The sequence below is a fragment of the Strix aluco genome, chromosome 28 (assembly GCF_031877795.1).
Source record: "Strix aluco isolate bStrAlu1 chromosome 28, bStrAlu1.hap1, whole genome shotgun sequence".
Classification (NCBI taxonomy): Eukaryota; Metazoa; Chordata; class Aves; order Strigiformes; family Strigidae; genus Strix; species Strix aluco.
This window is the reverse complement of record NC_133958.1, coordinates 6,694,008-6,711,232: the sequence shown is the minus strand read 5'-3', so window position 1 is coordinate 6,711,232 and position 17,225 is coordinate 6,694,008. Positions and strand designations below refer to the sequence as shown.

Genomic DNA, 17,225 nt, shown 5'->3' with positions numbered 1-17,225 from the left:
CTAAAAGCTTGCTTTCATCCAGAATTTAAAAAAAATAAAATCACAGCACTCAGCCTGCTGCGTATGACTTCTCTTCCCCAGCTCTGGAAGGAAATGCACTGGGAAAGTCTCCCACGATTAAGGCTGCTGACCCACACCGGTAAATGTTTGAGGGTCAGGGGCTGGGCAAGCGGCAGCTAGAGATCCCCAGGGGCTTGTACCTTTAACTAGTTCTGTCTTTCTTCTCCCTTATGAGGGCAGTTTTAAGAAGCACTAGCCTGATAAATGGTAACTTTCTGTGGCTGCAAGTAGCCCTTTAAAAATTAAACTCAAGACAGACAACATCTATATTGTCTGCAGGTGATGGGTATTAAGACCTCAGATATAAAGTCAGCTTCCTCATTTATTAGTATTTCTGTGCTACCGAGACAGGAAAAACACCCCTGAAACAATAAACAAAACACAGAAGAAAGCGAAAATATTTACTTAAAATATAGTTCACTTTGTTTATTTTTAGATGTGAATGGAGAGCGTCATTTCAGCAATTCCCCAGATCCCTTTGAGCAAACTACTGCTTCCTTCACTGAAAGGGATCACCAGGGTTGCAGGAGTTCAGCAAAATTTCTGGCTGATAGCCAAGACTCGGTGACTCAATCCCCTTTCGCTGCCTCTCTCTGCAGATTTTGCAGAGCCAGCATGTAACTGCACTTCTCGTAAGGAACCTCAAGAATGGGAACTCGCATGCTACCTGCCAGCTCGTTACTTGGATGCAATAGATGGAATTTAATAATCTAAATAAGTTAATCACTTACTTGTTCTTTTCTAGATGAATGGTGTATTCTTTTCCCTCTATCGCAAGAGCATACGACTCCTTGTCCTGAATATAAAGAAAAGTTGCATTTTACTTGTGAATTTTACTCATTCTCTGGATGTTTACTCGGTCTTTGAAACCAGCCAGAGTTTGGCAGAAGACACTCTACTACAGCATTCAAATCGCTACCGTCCCCTCCCGCAGCTTGGGCCTGGGCTGCCCTCGCAGCCTCCTCAGATACAGCTGCAGCAGCAGAGACGCTGCTGGAGACACAGCAGGTACCGACAGAAGTTAAACCACCTCCTCGAGGGATGCAGAACTCTGTCAGCCCGGGCCGGTACCCCGAGGCCGGGCAGGGGAGCGGGTGTTCCCGGTGCTCTGCTGAGCCCGCAGGACGCCGCCGTGGGAAGCTGCCCACGGCCACCCGGATCCGTCCACAGGCTGCCGGCACCGAGCTGATAAACCTGCCTTCTTAAACCTTGCTACTGCACCAGACCAGGACTAGCCGTGTGTGGGCGAGCCCAAAACCTATTTTATCATTGTCCCCACCTCCGGAACCTGGCAGCCCTTCCTGTGTAACTGGGGAAAAGTCACATGAAGGAAGCTATTTCAAAATAGCTTTGTGGTTTTCTTATCCCTTGTTTCTAAGACTTCCACAGAAAACTCTTAGTTACAGCTGGAAAAGGACAATTCAGTTTTATTCCTGAACATTCAGAGTGAGCCAGTACCCCCACCGCCTGCGTTAGCCCAGTGCTACACACAGCAGCTCGGTCCTCAAACACTAAGCGGTGAGCTGAGTCGCCTCCTCGCTGAACGAAACACCACAGCAGGGCACTAGTCAGCCACTGCCACAAACTGCAAAGCACTTGTGTTAGTATCACATTCTGCCGACGGTTATAAGATTTGTGACTAAACACGGTTGGTCTAATCCAAATACTTTGAAGTGTGCAGTTGTTAGCTACATGGCTACCACAGAATAATCCAGGCTGGAACATACCGGTGGGGGTTGTCTAAGCCGAGCTCCTGCCCAAAGCGGGGCCAGCTACAGAGCTGGCCCAGGCTGCTCACGGCCTCCTCCAGTCAGACTCCCAGCATCTCCCAGCAGAACGATTCCACCACCTCTCTGAAATTTGGTCCGGTGCTTAACCACCCTCATTATGCAACTTTTACACCCAGATCAAAAGTCCATTGTGGCATCTGTACCCTCTGGAGCAGGGAGGTATCTACCATAACTCAGCTAACAGACCTTCTGTGAGGACGGATACTTTTTGCTGCTAGGCGAGTCCCATCGTGTTCTGTGAGAATTCCAGGGGGGTTCGGGGTGCACCTCATTAGGAAGTAGATAAAAAACTGAAGGCATTTTTAAGACTGCCCAGTACCTGTACTGAGGAGACATTGGAAGCCTCTCGCCGTTCTCTTCCTAACCTCTGCGGGATGACAACTTCATAGGAAGACAACAGAGAAACCTGCTGGAAACCTAGAAAGCAGAACAGAAACACTGGCTGAAGAAAGCAAGCACTCAGAGGACAAGGCACAAGGAAAAAAACGCTCTTTCAGGAAAAGCCCCCTCAGGAGGAAGGAGGCAGCCTCTGACTCCAGGTTCAGTCTCCAGCTTATCGCAGGCCCCTGAGGCTGGGCTGCGCGTGTGGGGCTGCAGCACCGCCCGGGGCAGACCCCTCTGGCGTCACTTCTTATCGCACACTGACGAGCTCTGCCTTTAAGAACCACTACAGCACCTCGCTGCCAAGGCACCACATGTTTGGGGCTGTAACCCAAACAGAAAGAGCCAAAGGCCCTGATGCACACGGGAGAGCACAGAGCAAATCTCAGCACAGAGCACGCTTGGACTGCCTTGTGAAAGGCCAGAGAAAACAACACACCAACAGCAGAGAAGACCCCAAATTTTCCAGAAGGTTTCAAACTGAAAGCTTCGCATTCCAAGTCCTGTCTCACAAGTACCTGTCTCGCACACCATCGCTTCTCAGCAGCGGGAATCAGAGCATTTGACAAAGCAGGTCAGCACAGACAGAACTTGTTCAAGGACACACAGAAAGAGCGTCAAAGCCGGGCGTCCTGCGCGCAAAGCTGCGGAGCCGCACCAGCCTCTCTAGATGAGCTCCTGGTGGCTCCAGCAGTTCCTGCACTTCCCAGCGGCACAACGAGTCAGCCCAGCCCAGCCCTGCTCAGCCCAGCCCAGCCCAGCCCTGCTCAGCCCAGCCTTACACCCTCGCCCTGCGCACCACAGCCAGACTTCAGACACAAGGCCGGTACTGCTCATTATGTTCTTAGAGAGCTCTTGAGGACCTTATAAAAACAAGCGAGGTGAAAAACACATGCAACAAAGCAGCCTTTTGCAGATCACTTTATAAATTATTTGCATATGCAACATCAGACAGATCCTCTGAACCAAACAAAAGTCTATGGTCCAAGTTTTCTTTATAAGGCACCAGTTTTTGCAAGCAACTGTTCTATATCAACTGTGTAAACAATAACAACTTACACATGCAAACTACTTTTCCCGTCAAGAGCCGCTGCCTGCCTGTGCCTGGCTCGGGAGCTGCTCCCCCGGGACGTGGGAGGTTGGTCACCCAGGACTCTGGGCAGGATTAAGAGCAACAGATTTACTAGCTCATGGCAATGGAATCAGTGAGCTCATCAGAGGAGCCTGAGCTTCCCGACCCAAAGGTAGGGGGAAGGGAACAGTTATCCTCCTTGTCACTGCTTATCTCCAGGAACAATCGCCAGATCTGGAGGGGGGTGAGAGGGCGTTTAGTTTCTGAGATCCTCCACAGACTCTCCAAGTGGGACCAAGGCACCGCATTCATTTAGAAACCGGCCACTTGGAGCACACCAAAACTCACACCGCAACTCCAAAGGCGGCCGTGGCTTCGCGAGTGGCACGAAGGCATCTGCGTGCTCAAATCCTGCTCCATCGTTTGGGAAACGGGCAGGAGCCCCCACACAGGCTTTAAATGCCAGAGGTTCCCCAAAACCTCCCCGAGCCAGCTCCGCCAAGCTGCAGCGACATTGAGGTCCCTGCAGAGGCTTCTGCAGCCTCTTCCCGTCCCCAGCACGAGCCGCTGCACAAGCTCAACGCTACGAGCGTCACCTCGGGCCGGCGTTTCGAACGGGCACCGCGGTAAGTGACTGCCCAAGGGAAAAGCACGTCCACTTCCGCGCTCTGTCCACCGGTATCCCCAAAGAGGGAGCAAAAGCAGTGAGATCGCTTTCAACTTCCAGCTCGCTGCAGCGCGCAGGCACGGCCGTTGGGAGAACAGGGATGAACCTACGGCTAGTGCAGCATTTCTGTCGGACGGGCACGGGCAGAGCCATGTTGTTTCTCAAGAAGTAACAGTACACAGAAGCTTCACTAATTACAGTGATTGGTGGAAAAAAAGGTGTTGAAAAAGCAGAGATAAACTTCCTGAAAATAGCCCTTATGCTGACAGGCTACCGAAAGCGCAGTGCTGATGCCCCCTCAGCCTGCACTCAGGGGAAGGAAGAGCGGCTTCCTCCTGGGGTGAGCCACCGAAAGCACATACTCCAGCAAATCACTGCTCTACAGCTGCCATTTCCAAACACACATTTCACTCGTATCCAGCCCCGAGCTCTCGCACGTCACTGCTCTGCACTTGTTACTTCCACACTGCCGTCCAGAAGTGCCTTTATTAGTGGGGGATGTGACACTGTGACATTTGGCCAGACTCTCTTAGGACACACGCTACAGAAACAGCAGGGCACGGTTAATCTTCGCAGTGCTGGAAAGCAGCGTGCCTCCCCAAAAGCAGCTCGGAAGCAGAAGACAAAGGAGTGAATCATCAGACGAGGCCAGCAAAACTGGGAGGGATTTCTGGGAAGAGTGAAACTCCGAGAGGCTCCCTCTCAGAGGAACGGCACCAAAAGGGTGCAATTTCCAACTCTGAATTCTCTGACAGTTCTCCCCCCACTCTGTTCTCCCTCCCTCCTTTCACTACTGCCAGTCTGGGAGGTGATTTCAGGTACAATGCCTTATTCTTCCCTTCACTGGGGGCACAACTCACCGGAGGAGGAGGAGGGGTGTTTGTCTTGATTAACAAAGTGCTTCCTATTAGGACAAGCTAAAACATAAGGGTAGGGAGGCACCACCTCGCTTCCTTGGGGAACTAAGGAGAGAAAAGCAGCCTTCACGTTAAAAGTTCAAACTGAACGCAAACAGCTTTCCCTCTAACTTTTCTCTTTCCTCTTCTGGCAAAATCATCCTTCCTGTCCCCGCGTTTCAGCACAGACCAAACTGACAGAAGAGTTTTTGGTGGGGTTGTCAGCAGGACACAACCGCTCTGCAGGGGCTGGAGGTGCAGCACAGCCCGTCGTCACCCAGGACACAACATCCCTTCCCGCAGGTCTCTCCCTGGCGCTGACCCTCACTTTACAAAGAGGCTGTTTCCATCCCGACTGCCCCACGCAACTTTTCATGCATCACTGGCAGCCCTCAAAGAGGGCACCAGACTAGTTCATCAAAAATCCAATGAAAGGGACAAGCGCAATGAAGCAGAAATCAGAACACGCAAGAGACAACCCTGCTCCTAAATCCTCCTCGTAAAAAGGCTCGTTACCAGGGGACGGGCCCTTCTCCTGCCGAGAAACACAAACCTTGAGGGCTACGTCCTTAATCCAGTAACACATGGGCCACCCCAAGTCCCACCCAGCACCCAACGCTCCTTCTAGTGACTGACACGCTCAGACCTCATCCCACCCAGGGAAGAAAAACACATTCAACCTGACCTAATTAGCACAAGGCGAAATTCTCACAAGGACAAGGCAGCCTGCAGCTATCGCAGCAGTCTAGATAAATGCTGGGTTCCAGCACGCTGCGAGGGCACTATCGGATACGGTCCTGCGACCACATCGGTGTGGCGGTGCCACCCTCCAGTCGAGACGGTCATTATCCACGGATTTCAGTACAAGGTGGAGGTGGTTTAATTCATAGCAACGAAGGAAAGGCAGAAGTGACAGCAAAAACCCAGCCCAGACACTCAGCAGTTTTCCACATAAGATGTTTGAAGATATTTATACTGTCTTCCCAAGATACACTATGTTTTGTAGCTTCTTCTCCACCCCCTTTCGAGACACTTCACTGCAATATAAGTATGGTTCTCAAGCACAGTAGTTTGCAATAAATTTTTCAGTAACTTACAGGACTTCTCGTACTCGGGTGCTTCCTGCCAGTGGCCAAGGCTGCTGCCGGAGTCGCACTACACGTCACCACTGACAATTCGCTTCTTATCATTCATCCTTGGGCGTAACGCGAGTCGAGATTGTAGTCCCAAGGAGAAAAAAACAATTGCACCCACTATATTTATCTTGTCTCATTAAAGACTGCCTTTAATTATCAAGCATTGAAGGCAACTAGGAAGATGTGAATCATCTTCCCCTCCCCGCCCCAAATCCACAGCAGGAATTTCGTGTGTGTTCCAGGGCGTGCGGGAGCTTGAAAACCATCGAAACGTGTCGTGGCCGTGGGGGTCTCCAGACACTGAGGTCCGCTGTCGGGGTGCTCGCTCCCCGCCAGGTGAGATCTCTACTCGGCAAAGGTCAAGCTGCATCTCCGGCCTTCAGAGACCTCGGCGAGCAGATGGCTGAGCAGTCCCAGAGACACAGCACACAGCTACACCCACCCGCACTGAACAGTCCACCCCAATTATCACCCTCTTTTACCGTAACCCCTTCCCAAGCCCACTAGAGTGAGGTCAATGATACACTCTTCCATGGAAGAAAAAAAAAAAAAAGAAACAGGAAAGTTTAGACTGTAGCCTATTACACCACAAAACAAAGTAATTTCATAAAAACCAGCTCATCAGCAGTGAGCAGCTCAGCAGCTCGGGCTGCAGAAGCCACTGAGTAGGAACATGCACAAAACCACCCTCCCCACCCCAAAGAGGAGGAGGAGGAGTGGACTCAGAGACAAGACTCCAAACCACCCCCCCGCGGCATGGCAGGGCCTGCAGCGTGCTGGGCTGCCACAACGGCCGCGGGGCTCAGCTGCTGCTCTGAGCACCCCTTTGGGACCCCCCACTGCTTTCAGCACCACAAGTGACACCGAAGAGCACCATTCTGTACAATAAGCAAAACGCTAAAATTCCTCTGATGCTACCCAGATTTGTTCACAGCTGCCCACCAGCAAAACCCCGAGAGAGGACACAGCATGACCATTTACTTGTATTTCTCTACTTCCATTTACTCAATCCCTAAGTCAGAGTGGAAATAAAGCCAGGAAAAAAGTCAGCACCACACAGAAGTAAGATATTGCCAACGTTCTCTTTGGATTTATCCCGTGCCTGCATCCACCCTGGCAACTTTAGATACTCCACTGTAAACGTAAAGGCTTGACCAAACCCCTGTTAATCCTGGAACATCAGTTAGCAGCAATGAGCTTTAATCTATTAGCTGTGTGCGTGTCTGAGTCAAAAGATGCACATTGCTAAAGCATTAAATACAGAAAGTCATTAAATTAACTGTTGTTACAATCAATGACAATTAGTGGATGAGGTCAGCCGCACCAGCCATTCGACACGCTCACCAGAACCCGCGCTGGAAGCTCCACGCAGCCACCCCCAGCCCCCCCGGCCCAGGGCAGGGGCAGTTCCACACAAAGCGCCTCCAACCAGCGTCCCCAGCGCATTCCCCTCGCTGCGCTTGACGCCGTCCCTCTCACCCCCAAACGGGGTGGACAGTTCACTCCCCTTCTGTCCGGCTGCAAAGTTGTAGATTTCCAAAGCGTGCTGTCACACTGCCCTCTCCTTTCCTTCAAGTAACACAATATTCAGTATTTCCTCGTGGAACCCATTTCTTAGATCTCTGAGCGTTCACGTTAGAGCGTATCTATCCCGAAAAAGGATCCAAAACAGGACAGAGCAGCCCAGCGAGGCCTCCCAAGTACCAAGTTCACACACTCTGTGTGTTTATGTATCTCCACAGGTTAATCTTTCTTCCATAACAGACACCCCAGCCGATTCACCCGTCATTTAACCTACTCCAACACTCATTTCCTTTCCTGCCAACATGCACCTGCACCCCATTTTTCACCCTCTCATACTTGTGCAGACAGTTATTTCCACCTCAGCAGAACACTCTGCACTTCAGAGCCACATCCTTCTGCCGTTACTTCTCTCACATGTCCACATCACTGGGGTTGCTAATCCTTTCTTTAAGGACCCCACCGGGTGCAGGGCACCAACTGCAAGCTCAACACGCATCCTCTGTACCCCATTCCCAAAATCACAAAGGACTTTGCCAAGCAGTATCTGTTTGAGGAGAAACTTGTGTGACCTGGCTTACAGATGTCCTTCCAGAACGACACCTAACACCGATGACTTCTTCGGTGTGTTTCTTCATTACATACCAGGAAAAGCACCTTTAGGTGCAGGTGACCCCTCCGCTAAGGTGACAGCTGTAGTAAGATTTACTCTTTGGGTTACTGGAAGCAAAAATCTCCTTTGTAAATATTATCCAAGTCCACTTACAAATATTTAGAGATTTATACAAAACACCAAGCTAACAAATCTGCTAAAAGTAGGAGCACTTCCTATGAAGCCAACAGCTCCAGTTCCTCCCATACCTCAAAGGCCAAGGAGGGCCTTGGTGGTGCTGCACCTCCAAAGCGCTGGGGAACATCTGGCCAGCTGTTGTTCTGCAGGGTGCTCCTCCTCCTGACTCTTCCTCCCATCGCCTCCCACCTTGGCTCTAAAGCTTCGGACCAAGTGGGTCTCCTTGTGACACAGGAGGAAAAGATGACCAACTATCATGCCAAGAGAAGGAAATTAATCCACTTGATTTATTGCTCACCTGGAATATTCCTTTAACATTAAAGCTGGCAAGAATGGTTCATGTAACTTCTCTTAGTATTTAACTGGGGGTGTTGGATGGTAATGAGGGCACTGAGCTCTTCTACAGCAATATTTCCTAGAAAATTCTTACCTCCCTCTTGCTGAAATCCTGACCCATGCTGTAAGTGTTTCCTGTCTAGACTCTTACTGTTCCTTCTGCTCTTTCTAAGGCCACACTAATTCATCTGCAAGACAACAGCTACTCTTGTTCCACCAAAAGGATGATCGCTCATGTTCTCTGGTACAGTCACAACATCGTCTCCTCCCTGGAGCCTTCCTACAAGGAGAAGCAGAGCAAAGCCATGCAATCCTCTGGTGCAAGACGATTAATCTCACCGGGACGCCCTTCCTCCTGGGTCAGCGGTCCTGGGGTCTGCCCTTCCACCCGCGACCGCCTTGCCCACGGAGAGCAGCTCCTCGCACACAGAGCCCCCTCCCTCCCTCCCTCCTGGCCAGCTGGGCAGACGTCAGCTCGCTTCGCACAGCGGAGGCTCGTGGGAACGCTTCTCTTTGGAGATGTCGCTATCTTTAAATTTGGCCACCAAAGGAAACCACACAACGCAAATTCAATCACAGAACTCGGTAGAGTTAAGCAAATAAACTTTTTTTTTTTAATTTTAGCTTGAGAAATGAGAATGGTCGAGACATGCAAAAGCTACAAAGCCATGTTTCAAACTTCCTTTTTCTGAAAACAAAGCACAAGAAGCAATATTAGCTACACTGAAATTTCTTTCCTCTTTTTGTTCTTCACATGGAGGAAATAACCACAAAAACCCTCTTTACTCTGCTGAATGATTGTCCCAGATTTGTTGAAATATGGGTGAGGCAGTGCTGTTTTTCACGAGCTGAACAAAGGAATTATCTTAACCAAACACTGCATCTCCCCAGAAACTGAAATCAAAGTGGTTAAACACTTTAAAAATTCCTTTAAGAACTGGTAACGCGTGGCTAGAACACCCTGGTGTGTGCATAACACCAAGGATCAAGAAAGAGACCAAGCAGCGAAAACCACAGTCCTGGCCTATGGCAATGCCAGATGGTTTCTTTATGATTTTATACAGCCAAACGCTGAGGCCTCTCCGGACACAAATAGGAAGGGAAAATCTACACTACACAAATCCCTTAAGGCTACACATCACTGTATGATTATGTTAATTCAGGAATTTTCAATTAGTAGTTTCCGGTAACATCCCATTGCTGCCTCATATCCCTATTTATTGGGGAGTGTCCAAAGCACTTACATTCCAACCCAAAAGTTGGAAGTTCCTGGATAAACCGAAACAGGTGACTGGTTTCTCCCCTCTCCTTCACGCTCAGACCTGAGACAAAGACGGTCCATTAACTTTTCTTGCAGATTTGGCATTATTAGCCAGGACAGAGGTGTCCGAAGGCAGAGAGAAACAACCGCCATCCAGCAGCAGTAACTCGGTGACCTGCGTCTCCTCCCACCCGCAGGTAGGAACTAAAATATTACTCCTCAAAACACAGACCAGTCCACTGGAAGCACAAGCATCCAACATCCCAGAGACGCGTCGTTCGAGCCTTCGCTCTGCGGCGCCCTGGCAAGGCAGCTTCCAACGCGCCGTGCTACCTCCACAAGCCAACAGCCCCCTTCAGAGCTTGGCTTTCGTCTGGCGCAGCTCACAACCGCCGGTAACAACATGCCAAGCGAGAGGCAAGAGATTCGCAGCACAGAATCCCTCAGGGAGAGATCCCCACCACAAGAGCACTGTTTCTCAGCATGAAGCATCAATACCAGTTTTAGAAAAGATTCCTCAATTAGGAAGCCCTGACTATAAAACTATGCATTAACGATAAACACAGAAGTTCAGCTCAGTGCATATATCCCTTCAGGAGGAGGAAAACAACAACAGAGGAGCCATTTCTGCCTCTCACATATATATAACATCAGAATCAGCATCCTAAAAGCCCATAAACAGAGCAGTTTCAATTCATGAACAGCCCATAAAGACAGCACAGCGCCAACTCGTTAAAAGTCCACAAAGAGAGCGCGGTGTCCGCTCCCCGCCGTTACCGACGGCCCTGGCTGCGCCCGAGTTCTCGCCGCAGGACACAGCCTGGGTGCTCCTCGGGGCAGAGCAGCCGGCCGGGGTCCTGCCCTGTGCCCTGGCTCCACGATGGCCAAGGCCACCCAAACAGAGAGGGGGAAGGCACAGGTCCCTCCACACGTCCCTTGAAACGCAGTGGAAACGGTCGTGGGTGTTCTGTCAGCTCCGCACAGAAATCAGGTAGTTGTACCCAGGCTCTGCTCACACAAATTCCTGGGAGTCCCACGAGCAGGCTGCCCACGCCAGCACAGGTTTTACCGACTTTCCTGTACGTGGATTGTCACCTGCCCAGCGAGAGTCTGGAATTGATGTGGAGCACAGGCTGCCCAGCCTGGCGCGGGAGGATGGAGAGCAAAGCCCCGGCATCGCCCGGGCGCCCGCGGGCAGGTGGAAGGGGACGGCGACGCTCGCCAGCCCAGCTCGCTCCTCGCGTTTCAGGGTTCAGACAAAGGCCCCGCTGTCCTCCCGGCCCCTCCACAGCATCTCTGACCGCACGCGACGTTTACCAGGAGCGTTTTGGCAGAGACGGTCCTGGACAGGGCCCAGGTTGTGTCGGCGCCCACAGCACCCTCCTCCAGACACCTGTGACCCCCACGCCGTGACCATGACCGTGAGCCACCAGCGCTGCCCGCACAGGGGGGGATCCCCCTGCCCTCAGAGCCCCACGCCCCGGGGGGCTGATGGGGACAGGGGGGCAGGACCCCACCACTTTGGCGAAGGGAAGGGGGTTGTCTCCCACCCCACCTGCCAGCCCCCGGGGCCAGGCCGGGCCCTGGCAGCCCCGAGGGAGGGGAGGGGGCGGCCAGACCCCCTCGGCTGCCCCCAGGCCAGGCCGGGCGCGGGCAGCCCCGGGGGTGAGGCGGAGGGTGCCCGACCTTCGCGGAGGGGACGAGGCCCGGCCGCGCTGCCCGGGAAGGGAAGGGAAGGGAAGGGAAGCGGGGCCGGAGGCCGCCTGCCAGCCCGGCCCGGCCGGAGGGAGGGAGGGAGGGAGCGAGCGGGGGGGCCCGGCCCGGGCCCGGCGCACTCACCCGCGCGGCCCGGCTGCCCGGGCGCGGCCAGCAGCAGGAGGCAGAGGCAGCTCCGCGCCGCCCGGGCCCAGGCCATGGCGCTCGGCGTCCGCATCGCCCCTCCCGGCTCGGGGCGCTGGGTCCGGCCGGCGGCCCGCGGCCTTATGGAGCCGGGCCGGGGCCTGCGCCGCGCCGCCCCCCCACCGCCCCGGGGCGGGGCCGCTCCGCCGGCCCGCCCGCCGCCGGCACCGCGGCCGAGGGGCCGCCCCGGCGCCGGGACCCCGCACCGGGCCCGGGCCCCGGCACGGCCCCCGCAGGCCCCGGGCCCACACAGGCCCCGACACGGTCCGCACCGGGCCCGGGACCCCCCCCACCGGCAGCAGCTCCCACCGAAAGCCCGTCACGCCAACCTGCCGGAGCCCACCCGAGACGCTTCATCACACACCAGCCCCACGGGACGGGGCTGAGCCGGGGCTGGCTGTGGCCCCTGTGGGGACACTGAGCTCGGGCAGAGCCCCGGTGTCAGGAGAGCCCCGAGCGGCACCATCTCAAGTGACAGGGCTGGAAGAAACCTGGCGTTAACGCTTCTGGTACTTTTTTAGAGAAAAAACAACCAAGTCCCAAGAGCAAAACTTGCTGAAGGGAACTGGGGTCAGCACAGACCACAGACACGACGACTCTCTGGCCTTTCCACCCAAAACCCTACGTTCCAGATGTGAAGCGTGCGGACAGGCAGCACTCCGCCGTGCACCACCACGGGACACAGCTGAGGAAGGGACAAACCCTCCAGAATGAGACACTGTCACGGGCTCTTCCCTCCGCTCTGAGTGTCCTACGTGTTGCTGTGACCTGCCTCCGGCCAGCGTACACCAACCCAATAAACACCCTCCGGGGAGCTCGGCGTCTTCCTCCGGGACAAGGAGGAATAAACAACATGTGACACATCAGTCACACTCCCGAACGGCGGATGGAGAAGCACCCTCGTACTTTAGTGATAAGCAGCGTACATGAGCCTACACAAATCACATCCAGTTTTACCAATGACTTCCTGGATACCGATGACCTTCCTTGGTTTTCCGAGCATGGTACTTCACAGGGGTTTTTTTTGAGCATCCACCTTCTTTTCCCTAGGAGGTCACCTCTCGAACAAAACATGCCGCAAAATACCTCAGCGCAGATGCAGAGCCAGACCTACACCGAAGGCCACGCGCCCCTCATCGGCACAGACAGCCAACACGAGGTGATGCCCGTCGAGCGCCATCAGCCTCCGCACGCACCCAAGTTCTCACTCGCAGGGATCTGACCGACATCTACGATGTCTCAGAAATTGCTTTTGAATGCACACAATGCAAAAGGTGCCATTAATAAACATGTAACGATCTGAGAAATTGGCACAAGTCTTCCCCTTCTCCTCAACAATGATTTCTTAGAAGATTTTATAAGAGGTTTATACTGCTGTTGCTACAGTGAATGATTAAAGGGGAAAGAGTCATCTGGCCCTTCGCATTCCAAAACTCTGCATCCATTTTTGCAGGAGCTGTAGGAAGATGACCTGCAGCTCAGCCTTCCCCTCTCGCAGCAACCAGAAAACCTCCTGTTCCCGTTGGAAGGAGGTGACAGCTCGACTCTACAAAGCCAGTTCTGTGTCTCCTAACAGACCAAACCACAGAGCTAGACAGGAGGCCGGCTCGACTGTGTGAGGCTGCAAGGTGAGACAGAGGATTTTATTGCCGCCTGATGTTACAAACAGGTAACATGTCTCCAGCTCTTGTGGAAGCTGCACGTAGCTTTTGAGGCAGGTAACACCTGTGCCTCCCGTAAGCTGGGTGTTGCCCGAGGTGCAGGAGGCTTCCCATGGATTGTGACAATACGGATCAAATACGGATACCACTGTACAAACACCACACAAACATGGATCGTCCCATGGTTCTGTCTGAGGGGCACGAGATTCCCAGGTCCAGATGTAGCAAGAGTCACATCCATCTCCCTTGACTTCTGTCACTCACCACCACTACTGCAGCCTTGCAATACAAGGAACTGATGACAACATACCTCAAAGCTCCAGAAACAAACCAGAACCGAGGCCAGAGAGCTAGGACAGCTTCTGAACACGCGTTTTGGGTCAAATGCAAACCTGCCAGCTTCAGAAACAAAAAATCTGGAGAACTGCTCATCTGGTCAAGCAGTTGAAGCACACCTGAAACGGCCCCATCAGCAGAGCTGTGGCTCAGACACGGTGCAATATGCTCTTGGAGAAGAACAAGGTGAGGCAAACCAATAAATCCTGGAGCCCTGCAATGTCCCACGTCACAAACGAAACCTCAAAGGCAAGCACTGGGACTCAGCTGTCTTCAGCACACACTTTATGACCAGAATAAGGCAAAGTGAGAAAACCCATTGCAAAGAGCCTTGGAGATTACTTCCTATTAAAATTAGGATGTTTCATTCTTTCAGAGGTTTAAATAGGAGCAATACTCTCTTAAATAGGCATAAAAGCCAGAAACAGGAAATATCTCAGTGAACTTACTAAGAAAAAATGTACACAAATGGAAACCAAATACGTGTGCTGGACGCCTCGTTTCCACAGGACGTTGGCAGTACGAGGAGGCCACGCGACGCAGCAGCCGGTCCGGCTGAAAGCTCCCGCTGACAGAGCTGGTGAGCCAAAAGGATGCAAAACCAACTATTTACCCCAAAGACAAAGCAGTATGCAGTGCGATAACAAAGCTTACGTGGTAGATGCTGAAATGCACCTCACTCAGTGTCTGGGGAAGGGAATTTGGTGTTTTCCAAGGAAAAGCACTCCAACATCCTTTGACAGAGCAGGGATATGGCCTCTTGCCTGTGGCTGACGGTGGAACCACAAGACAGCAGCCCCGTTTCTGAAGAAATTCAGCAAAGTGGACAGTGCAAGGGCAGAGGTGTAACAACCAGCAAACAACTGGGCCCTCCACATCTCCTCTGCAGTGGCAAGGAAAGCCCACGCAGAGACATTTCCTCCTCCATGTTTTGGCGCTGCCAATCCCCTCTGGAGGCTTTAGAAGATTTTTAGGCTGGTTTCTAAAGGGAGCAAGGCAGAGCGGTCCGGTGTATCAGGGTGTAAATCTTGTATGTGTGGGTACTCGCGGAGTTCACTGACACCTTGTGAGCTGGATGATGGGCTGTGGGTTAGCGAGTGCTGTGCTGGAGCAGACAGGGAGGGGATATGGAATGAACTCCCCAAACAACATCTGCTGTTTGTCAGTTATTTTCACAATTCTTTGTAATAAAGTTGTAGAATCAGCAAAAGAAATTTCTCAGAAATCCTCATGACGGGGCTGGCCATTACACTCCCTTTTCTCAGGAGGGCCAGGCGGGCCTTTGCCAGGCTGGAGGGTGTAAGGGCTCCAACTAAACTGGCTGAGCATGTAACAGTGGCTTTAAGTAGCAAAGTCAGATGTGTCATGTCCTCCCCCCAGCCTCAATCCTGCTGGCTCCCACATCCTCTCCACACACCACGTGTGTGGTGTTTGCTTCTAAGCACTGTAAATAAAACAGATTAAGGATTTTGGATGCAGCCAGGGCTTCACTGACATCACCAGCAACACTCCAGCTGGCTTAGGAAGCAGACTCGTTAACACCGCACCAGTGATCGCTGGCTGACGAGCACCTGCGAATCCTGGTAATGGCTCTTTCCCCGAATGCATTCTTATCAAATTACATGTTTTGCCTGGCTTCCAGCTGGAGTTAATGAATGCCACGTACCTGTCTCAAACTGCGCTTGGCATTTCCAATCTAATGGCCTCAAGACACTGCAGGGGGGATTAAATGAGGTAGAAGAAAATCAGGCAGAAAAAAAAACCTGATGGAAACAGGCAGCAGCTTGTCCAGATGTAGAGGGCCAACACAGCAGGATCCCAGTCTCTAACCCTCTACTTTTATACAGCCGAGTGCTCTGTTCTCTTCAATTAATCACCGAGTCTCACCCAGAAAGACTCAGAGGTAGCTCTCTGGGCATAACAGAGAAGGGCCAAGACCAGGAAAGGGGGTGTCCCAGCACCAGTCACTTTGTACAAGGGGCAGGGCAGTTAGGATAAAAAAATTCTGCTACTTGACTATCCAGGCAGGACTAGCTCCTCCTCTGGGCAGGGAGATGGTCTAGACAACTCCTGAAATCCCTCCCCTGTTTTCCTATTAATGGGAAGTTTGCTCAAGGGGTCAAGTCCCATTTATTTCAAAAGAATTCCAGAGTCACACTTGGGGAAGCTCAAGGGAATAGACAGAGTTTCCCCCCTCCTGGCTCTAAGCCCTCTCCAAGCAGCACTTGGCCGTACAGCACCCTCCAGACCGTGACCTGCTGCTGCCCTGGCTGGTATTCCCCTGCTGCTGCCTCTCGCCTCTGACAGCGTTCCCAACCTCTTTGAGTACGACCTTTTACCCAGCAATTAATGTGGTGAAGTCTGAAACATCAGGCCCTAAAGCATGAGTTTCATCTGCAGTCATTTCAAAGATGCTTTAGGCTGACAGAATGGTGTAAAACCTGAATAAAACGCACACTCGGTGTGATCTTTCCTCTGCCTTCCTTAGCACTGCAAACCAAATCCGCTGCCAACCAGCCCCCGTGCTTTGCAATCTTTAAGCTATTTCTAAAGCTACTTGGAAGCTTCTTAATCATTTAAGACGGGCTTAATGAGACAGCTGGCCAGCACATCCAACAAATTCCTGTTGCCAGTCAGAGGAAATCCGACTCTAGAGGTACTGCAACACAGCCCGACAACAGTCACTAGCCTCCAGGGAACAAGCCAAAGCCCCGGCGCCTTCAGGAAGGTGGTATCTGCCCCCACCGGGCACACGGGGGACTTCCAGCCTAATCCCGCGGGGAACTGCTTGCCGAGACCCTCTCTCCCATCACACGCCCGGGGAGCAGCGGCTCCCCAGACCCGCCAGAGCTGCGCCGGGTGCCGGGCGGCTGCCTCAGTGCCGAGCGCCAGCACGCCCCGGCGAGCCCCGGCCGCCCGGGGAGCCTCTCCCTGCCGCTGCCCCACCTGAGGCGGCACCGGGGCGCGCCCACCTCTGGGGAGGGATCCCCGAGTAGCGGGACGGGCACCGCGGGGCGCTGAGGGCAGCGAGGCCTGGCTCCGCCAGCCGGGCCCGCCCGGGCCGCTCCTTCCCGCGCGGCGGGCTCACGGCGCCAGACGGCTCCCACCGCGCCCCAGCAACTCACGCCGAGCGGGGCAGCGCATCCGGAGCCCCCGTCGCTGCCGGAGGCCTGCGCGGGGAGCAGCGGGGAAGCGCCCGGGACAGCCCCGGAGCGCGGCCGCCCCTCACCGGGGGGCGCGGCCCGGGCAGGGCCGGCGGCCGCCCCAGAGGCGAGGCCCGCGCCCAGCACCGGTGCCCCGCCCCTCGCCTTCACCCATAGGCTGGCAGGCCGGCCTGGCAGCCAATCGCCTCCCTGTCTGGCGGCACTTCCGCCCCGCCTCGTCTCAGCTTCTTCCGCCTTCGCTCTGACTGGCTGCGG

At 53.5% G+C, this 17,225-nt stretch overlaps 1 protein-coding gene across 5 annotated transcripts in view; it reads right to left on the bottom strand.

Moving 5' to 3' along the window:
• The window catches only part of LOC141916020 (disintegrin and metalloproteinase domain-containing protein 9-like), a 33,755-nt gene extending 16,673 nt beyond the window's left edge, over window positions 1-17,082 (bottom strand). For 4 of the 5 annotated variants that reach the window (XR_012621052.1, XR_012621053.1, XM_074808045.1 and 1 more), the window contains exons 1-3: window positions 11,750-11,911; window positions 2,170-2,267; window positions 792-856 (exon numbers count right to left, since the gene is read on the bottom strand). Coding sequence is in view for 3 of the 5 variants with exons in the window: in XM_074808045.1 (XP_074664146.1) it covers window positions 792-856; window positions 2,170-2,267; window positions 11,750-11,843 (257 nt within the window). In the remaining 2 variants the exon portion in view is untranslated. Of the gene's footprint in view, window positions 1-791; window positions 857-2,169; window positions 2,268-11,749; window positions 11,912-16,931 lie in introns of those variants that run through there. The other variant, XM_074808046.1, reaches the window with a different exon arrangement.
• Window positions 17,083-17,225: the final 143 nt, after the last annotated feature.